The 8,712-nt window shown below is 48.8% G+C and overlaps 1 protein-coding gene across 7 annotated transcripts in view; it reads right to left on the bottom strand.

The window, feature by feature from the left end:
* Window positions 1-8,712, bottom strand: part of lama2 (laminin, alpha 2) — a 316,273-nt gene that overhangs the window by 55,173 nt on the left and 252,388 nt on the right. For all 7 annotated transcript variants that reach the window (XM_080453619.1, XM_080453620.1, XM_080453623.1 and 4 more), the window contains 2 exons: window positions 3,462-3,540; window positions 2,171-2,302 (listed from right to left, as the gene is read on the bottom strand). In XM_080453619.1, the coding sequence (XP_080309745.1) occupies window positions 2,171-2,302; window positions 3,462-3,540 (211 nt within the window). The remainder of the gene's footprint in view (window positions 1-2,170; window positions 2,303-3,461; window positions 3,541-8,712) is intronic.

Here is an 8,712-nt window from a genome sequence, read left to right as displayed (position 1 = left end):
CAATGGATTTAGCTGTAGCAGCGTCGTCATTCTTAATGACAGGACCACTGGACCAGGCAACAACACTACGACCAGGTAGGGTAGGGTCCAAGTGTTTCCAATTGGACTGCACCAAACTTTTAACTCTATGACCAGTGTTGCAATGCTGATTTGGTATGTGGTTGCACTGCATTTTAATGACGTGACGCGCACATCACTTAACACCTACAACAGCTCACACAATGTACAATTGATATGCATCTAGGCTTATTCCTATGTTAATTTACCTGGCGTGAGTCGGGAGCCTTTGTAAACTTTGTTGAGGTGTGAATTTAAAGTAGTTTTAAATCTATGCGTGTGCCTGCGCGTGCTCCTGGTCAAATAGGTTCCTGCTCGCCGTGCAAAGCCGTCCCATGAGCATTGCACCCCTGTCTATGACCAAACTCTATACATCAGATTCAAAGTAGATAGATAGATAGATAGATAGATAGATAGATAGATAGATAATTTTATTTCTGTAGACTTATTATTTATCGAGTCGTTCTCAGACAGTCAGGGGGTGGGGGGGAGACGGAGACTCGGTCGAGAGAGGCAGAGAAATGCAGACGATGCATTGCATTGCACAGAGGTGTGTGAGCAAGACAAGGATTTAAAGGGATTGTAGGCGATTCAGAGATAAACAAAGAAAATAAATCCAGCAGTTCGTTTCCCCGACCACCAGGGGGTGACGCACGGAGGACTTCCATAGAGTAAGCAGACTTCTAAACGGGCCATGCCGAATATAGGTTACTTTATTCGGATACAATTCGCGGAACTGCCCGCCCCTGCCGGTTCTCTGAATTTTTATTTTTAAATAGGCTCTTTCATGACAAATTGACCACATATATGAAGTTAAACAACTAAATTCTATCCAAACGCTTTTTGAAAAGTAAATTATGTGCCTAAAAAACGAAGTTTGAGAGCATTTTAAAACCGAAAGTAAAAAGTTCACACGGACACGGACGCGCACGGATGCGCACATGCGTGCGTGAATTTACGCACCGGATACCCGGATGTGTAACCTAAATAGTAGGGAAAATACGGATTTCAGAAAGAGGAGTGTTTTTCAATGCAGGAAAACACCCCAGCATCATTATATAGTGGCTGATAGAGGGGAAAAAATGCAAAATATATATATAGAGGTATTTTTCAAATATAGGCTTAATGTTGCCTACTATACCTTTAACTTCATCTAAATCAGCACAGTGTAAGCACAGTGTAAGTTAACGTCAGTCGGGGCCGTCAGCGCCATCTTCATAATAGATAAATACACATTCAGAACAGGCTTTCGGGCCTAACATGATTGCGAACGCAGCGGAAGGAGGCGCGCCGAAGGCGCGCCTCCGCGCAAGTGGAGCTTACTATGACACCGTGCTCGGCTTGTGTGTCTGTGTGTCCGTGTGCACTATTATGTGCACTGCCTGTGTGCAGCCAAGTAAATGTCCAATATAGACGTACCATACATTAAATGAAAGGTCTTTGAAAACTGAACACACCTGTCAAGGTTGCGTTTAAGCCCGCCCCTTCCCCCGGAAGCCACGCCCCGGAGAAGGCTCCTAAAAACTCCCCATTGAAACCCCATGTTAAATGAAAAGTGCCCGAATCGCTCCCAAACTTTTTCTACCCCCCCTAAGTGGGGGTCTACGAACAAATACTTTGGCCTAAGATTTTGGCTCCGCCCCCCGGAAGTGGGGGAAACAGGTACTTCAAACACTTTGTTGAATTGTTCAAAAACATTTTTTTTAAATTTGGATTTTTCTAAGATGCTCCTTTTAATGCAGATTTTTTTTTGTTTTTGGTTAATTGAAAAAAAAAATCATTAATACAAATTTTTTTTGGCGTTCGCGCGTCTTACTTGTGGTAATAGTCGGGTTCGGGCCGAGCCTCGGGCCGGCCCAGTCGGGCCCAGTTAGGGCTGAGCCTTCATTTTCAGGCCCGTTGAGAACTCTAGTGTGTGTGTGTGTGTGTGTGTGTGTGTGTGTGTGGGTGTGGGTGTGGGTGTGTGTGTGTGTGTGTGTGTGTGTGTGTGTGTGTGTGTGTGTGTGTGTGTGTGTGTGTGTGTGTGTGTGTGTGTGTGTGTGTGTGTGTGTGTGTACGTGCGTGTGCGTGTGCGTGTGTGTGTGTGTGTGTGTGCGCATGTGCATGTGCCCACCTCCAGGGCGGTGAGGTTGGCCTGGTTGTGGTCAGCCAGTGACCCAGCCTCCCTGCTCTTTCCCTGGGCAGAGTTGAGCAGATCCTGGGCCTCGTTGAGCTTCCCCTGGTGATCTGACATCTTCCCTGACACCTGTAGGGGGCAGCACAAACAACCCAAATAGTGAAGCCATTAACACATTGCCTGCCAAAGACGTAAGCATACGTCCTTTTAAATAAAACACTTGCCTTGCCTTTTTTTTTTATTCCACAAGAAGGCGCTCTAAAACAACTTAGGAATGATCCATCGACGCTCAGAGAACGATAACAACGGTACAAAAAAGATCGTCTATTTAATGTAATAAACGCTGGCATGGGGATAAAAAACAATGTTTTAATCTCAGGCAGTCAATAAAGACTTCTGGGGGGGGGGGTCCCTGGAACAAAATATATTTTTAGATGGGGGTCCGTGGGCAAATACATATCATTTTGGGGGTCCTTGACATGAAAATGTTTGAGCACCACTGATATATATAGCAACATAAGTTTTTTTTTCAGACTGTTAAGATTTAGAAGACAATGGGTTAAACAATGCAAACCCTGTGTTCTATATCTGTGTGTCTTTGACCCTTTCAATATGAATCTTAAAGGGTTCTGTACTGTATGTGATTTTATTTTAATTCTCTTGGAGAAACAAACCTGATAGTAATCATTGCTATAGAGTGTTTGTACAGTAACAGGGTAACTCAGTCTCCCCAGCTCTTTAGTAAACACAAAATAGTTGGGATACCAATTTCATCCAATCGGGAGAGTGCAATCATACAGGATACAGGATAAATAAGAGAAATTGGAAAAGGAGTAGACAACACTGGAACTGATAAAAGATTCTCTCTCTGATTGAATGAAACCTGTCAGATTGTTTTCCTTCTGTCTACTAAAGAGCTGGAGAGACAAAGGAGAGCCATGTTACTGAACAAGCACTCTATAGCAATGAATACTATCACAATAGAGCTTTAATTTTTTACAATAAACGTATTGTTTAAACCTAAAAATATCACACCACTTCTTTAACTACTTTAACCTGATGCCCTGTTTGGGGGCATGTCATTAGAAGCCTAGAGATCATTCACACAAAGTTGAATGAAAATCTACCTACAAATATGTACTCAAGTTATCTTACAAGCAAACAAACAACAGGACCAATTACATTACCCTGCCATGCAAGTCAATTCCATTCCTCTCTGCTACGTTTAGTAAATAAACCAGACAAGGATAGAATAGGATAGAAATAAAGTGTAGCCTACAACAGTTACCTCTGCTTTCAGGTCCTCTGTGGCCTGGTGGGGGTCTCCAAATAACCTCTTCACTTTCTGATACAACTCCTCTGCCAGACTGGAGAGGAGAGGAGAGGAGAGGAGAGGAGAGGAGAGGAGAGGAGAGGAGAGGAGAGGAGAGGAGAGGAGAGGAGAGGAGAGGAGAGGAGAGGAGAGGAGAGGAGAGGAATTTTAAAAGGCTGTGCAGGTTGGAAAATAATAATCAGTCTATAAGCGAGGATGTCAGACTGTTGGAGTGAAATATCCGCTTTCTTTTATTGATCCCCGAGGCTAATTTAGATTAAACTATGGCTATGTAAAACATTTTACTTTGTGTATGTCTGTGTGTATGGCAGCATGGACGTGTGTATGTTTTTGTGTGTGTGTGTGTGTGTGTGTGTGTGTGTGAGTGTGAGTGTGTGTGTGTGTGTGTGTGTGTGTGTGTGTGTGTGTGTGTGTGTGTGTGTGTGTACACGCACGCGTACCCCAGTGCGTGTGTGTACTGTATATAACAATGTGCATTGTAGCAGGAAAAATATGAACAAAACAAAGATTCTAAATGATACCAGCAACTATCAACAAGTAATTTACATTAAAAAGTCATCAACTTTCCATGTTGACCATTTCAGGCAGGGGGGACATCTACTATGGGGGTCGTATAGGACATAATAAGCCGTACTGTAGTGACGGCATGGGACAACATGTGACCAAACGTTTGACATGACAGGGGCGCCCGTCACGTCATTTGATAAAACACAGTGCCGAACATTGCGAAGTCTGCTTCAGCCGACTCAGCGCCGTCTCAGTTTTGTACCGACAGGGACAGAATGGTAAAGTCCGCCGTCAGCATGCGACGGCGCGAGTACCCCCGACACCGTAGTGCTGTATGGTCATATCTGTCCCCTGTTTGACGGCACAGGTGTGAGAATGCGTTGCTCAAAAATTGGTCCAAAATGTGACATTTTTTTGTGAGACAGCGTTGGCAAACACTTACTTCACCTTAACAATCCTAGAACCCAATCTGTTACAGCATAACAACTGTCTACCAATACCATAGCAACTGCCTGCTGCTACGCCGTAGAGGGCAGTCGCATGTAACACTCTTGCAACCACGCGTTACATGCTAGGAACTGCATACTACTGTGTACACCCATAGCAGCGAACTGCAACACCCTACAGTAGCAAAACACTAGCAACTGCCTACTAACAGCCTAGAACTAGAGGTTACGAATGTAACCCCGGTTTTAGTAGGTTCGGAGTTTACTACTCACTATGGGATATCAGCGCCCCCAGGCGATGGACAGAGCAACTCACACGCTCCCGATGCCAATTACTGATTGGCTTAGGGTATGTCACGAGTCCGGAAGACCCGGGAGTACAAAAGCTCCCCGTGACATAGGCTCTTCCTCTTAACATTCTCCTCTCTGCATGCCAAATGCGCACAGAAAGGGGTGTCTGGTGAGTAGTAAACTCCGAACCTACTAAAACCGGGGTTACATTCGTAACCTCTAGTTTTACCACGGTTCTCCGTTTACTACTCACTATGGGATTCATAAACCCCCCTTGAGGTAATGAGCCACACAACCCTGACAGGCCCGCACGCCCCTCAGCCCCTAGGTCCCGCCCACACGGACGTGACCTATGGCCCCATGGGCGCCCCCAACCCACCGGGCTGGGATGCGGGATAGATAATCAAGCTAGGCCCTGACAGACTCCAGAGTCCGCCTATTTACTAACAGGCAGACACAAGCCTGCCTCATAACTCAATATGAGGAAACAGGGCCCCATCTCCTGGGAGCCAGCCCAGCTGGTCCCATGGAAACCCCAGAGGAAGTCGAGAAATAGGGAGAAAGCCCCAAGCCTACTCCCTTCCCTCCACTGGCCTGGAGGCAGCCGCTACGCCTAGGACCGCGCGCGCCAAGGATGACGCCGCCACGTCCAGGCTGTAGAAAACCGCAAAAGTCGATTGGGACGACCAATTTGCGGCTGCACAGATCTCCTGGATCGAAGCTCCCCTGTAGAGAGCCCAGGATGTAGCCATGCCTCTAGTAGAGTGAGCCCTCAGACCCTCCGGGACAGGGGCACCACTACTCACATAAGCCAACCTAATGGCATCTCGGATCCATCTAGAAAACGTTGCCTTATTGACCGCCTTCCTCTGAACCCCAAGGCCCAAAAGAGACAAAGAGCTACGTCGATGAGCGATTGGCCGCTGTCTTCTGACAATAAAGCTTCAAAGCTCTCACTGGACAGAAACAATGCAACCGCCTATCCTCCGCCGAAACGAAGGGAGGCGGATGGAAGGCTACCAACTCACCCGGATCCGGGGCCACCCCGGTCCTGGTAACGAAAGTCAGGTTAGGTTTAAGCAAAACCCTCCTGTCATTGTTAAAACACTTCATGCACTCCGGACTCATCGAGAGTGCATGCATGTCACTGACCCGTTTGGCCGTAGACAGGGCCACCAAGAGGACCGTTTTGAGACTAATGATCCTCAGATCCACAGACTCAAAAGGCTCGAACGATGGACGGCATAGTGCCTCCAGCACAACCGTCAGATCCCAGGCTGGGAACAGTGGCCTGTTACCCGGCCTGGCTCTCCTGGCGCCGCACATAAACCGGCGCACCAAGGGGTGCTGGCCCACCGTCTTGCCATCGAAACCTTCGTGGCAAGCGAAATGGCCGCCCCAAAACACCTTCACTGTTGAGAAGGATAAATCCCAATCTAGCCTTCTCTGCAGAAAGTAAGAATGCTACCCACCGAGGCCTGGAAAGCCACCACCACTGGTGACTGTTCCAACCACCATCTGACATCGTAAGCATTCCTCGTGGACACGGCCCTTGCGCCCTGGATGGTAGCCACCACGTCAGGGGGAAGGCCACACAAGCTCAAATTCACCCTCTCACGGGCCAGACCCATAGGTCTAGGTCCTGAGGGCGTCCCCCCTCCCTGCCGCAGCAAGTCCCTGCCGACAAGGAGGGCCCAAGGCACGTCGTGAAGGAGAGGAGTTATCTCCTGACCTCTACGTGTCCCATGCTGGGGCCACCAGCAACATCAGCAACCCTCGGAGCCTGACCCTCCCCCACATGGGGAGGATCAGCTCTATTGGCGGGAAAGCATAAAGCAGTTCGTTCAGGAGGCTCGGCACATGGAACGCCTGAATGGACGCGAGACGTGAGTCGCATCACAGCGTCATCTCGCACGCTAATCCGTCCAACACCAGGGAGGCCAAGCCTTCCTGCTTGTTGACATAGCACATGGTCGTGGTGTTGTATGTTCTGATCGAGACATAACAACCCGGAAACCGAGCCCCGAACTGTTTGAGAGCGAGGAAAAACCCCGTGAGGCTGGCGTCCGTGGTGATGACCTTCTGTGATATCACAGCGCCTATACTGACCCCCATGGACAGAAAAGCCACCTGCGACCACGATCCGAGTGTCTCCACGCACCCTGGAAACACCACCACTTGCTGATAGCCTGAGGTGAGTGGGATCCAAAGAGCCCGCAGCCACCTCTATACAGGTCTCATGTAGAACCTGCCCAAGCGGATTAAGTGAATGACTGAAGCCATGAGACTCACCGCTTGCATGTCTAGTTTGTAAGTGACTTGACGCCCCACGCGAAAAGACCTCACACAAGCTGGACAGCCACGTTCTGAGCGTGTTCGAGTCCAGCGAGATCCCCCAGAAGGTGGTCCGCTGAGATGGAACCAGAACGCTCTTCTGGACGTTGATTGTGAACATAGCGACGTCAGGTGGGAGAGGGCCACGGCCGTGTGCCGTGCCACCTCCTCCTCTGAGCCTACGGCAATTAACCAGTCGTCGAAGTTAAGTCGACAGACTGATCCCCTGTCGCCGCAGTGGAGCTATGGCCGCATTGGTACACTGCACGAGCAGGCTTAATGACATACCAAAGGGAAGAACCGTGTACTTGTACACTCCCCTTTGTAGCCGAAGTGCAGGAATTCTCTGTGTGGAGGCCAGACTGGAACGTGGAGGCAAGCAACCTAGAGGTTGATGCCCGTCCATCAGTGCCCCTGATGTACCGCTTTGCAACAGCTTTTACGGTCGTCACCAATGAAATGGATACTTGTTGAGGCCCTTCAGATTCAGAAAGGGCCGTACGCCCCCCCCCCCCTTTTTTCTCGCCAGAAAAAGCTTTGAACAGAAACCCAGTCGGTTCTGATTCGTAGATATTTCTCTGGTAGCGCTCTTGCTCAAGAGAGAGAGAGAACCTTCTCTCTTAGAGTCATGGCTGCTTTTATCTTCCGCATGAGAGAGACACACTTGTCTGACATAGGAAGTAACACAAGGCATGTGGAAAACACACCAGTTCAACCACAAAGTGTTGTTGTTGTTCAGGGGAGCCTGGTCAGTACAACCACAGTGTGTCACTGCCGTACTGAGCTTAACCAGTAAAACACAGTGCAACGCTGATGTACTGGGATAAAAACAGATTCGGATTGCAACCCTCCCAAAAGCTGCTCACCGAGCGAGCGAGTCGGGAGGGGGCGCTGCTGTTATCAGTCCCGTGGGCAACGTGCACATTTCCACGGGGACCGATGACGTCGCCACGCGGTCCAGCGGACTCGTACTGTGGCGTCCATTAGAGACCGTTAGTGTCTGCCATGCTGTGAAAACAGGCCTGTCAGGCACAATGGGCTCATAGAGGAGGCCATCGACGCCCAGGGACCCCCTGGGACCCCTAGCGTCGTGACCTCCTGACCGGGGCTGGATTACGTGCTTGTGTATTTTAAGACATTTTTAATGGAACAAAATAAAGCACAGAGACAGTGTAAAACAACATAAAAAGTTTAACATACTCTTATGAAAACCCTTTATGTGTGTCTCAAAGCACTCAATGAACCTGAGCCTCCATCGTGGTAGTGTAGACAAAGGGCTAACTAGCTTAGCTTGTAAGCTTAGCCTGGTCTAGTCTAGCCTAACTACAGGTCGCTTTCAGCCTTTAGCTGCTACCTGTAGCTGTTTGGCTAACCAAGAACGAAGGAGAGCTATGGCCACCGCAGCGTTGTTTTAGGGGACTGGCTAAGCGCTGCACCAAAACAACACTGCTCTTTAACTGTGTCGATGTTAGTGAGGCTAGTCAGCCGCTAAGTGAAACAACAGCAGCCTGAATCTATGGGCTCATAGAGGAGGCCATTGACGCCCAGGGACCCCCTGGGACCCCTAGCGTCGTGACCTCCTGGCCGGGGCTGGATAATGTGCTTGTGTATTTCAGGACATTTTTAAT

The sequence above is a fragment of the Gymnoscopelus braueri genome, assembly GCF_963280865.1.
Source record: "Gymnoscopelus braueri genome assembly, chromosome: 16".
Taxonomy (NCBI): domain Eukaryota; kingdom Metazoa; phylum Chordata; class Actinopteri; order Myctophiformes; family Myctophidae; genus Gymnoscopelus; species Gymnoscopelus braueri.
Note: the sequence above shows the minus strand (reverse complement) of the source record. Positions and strands in the feature narration are given on the sequence as shown.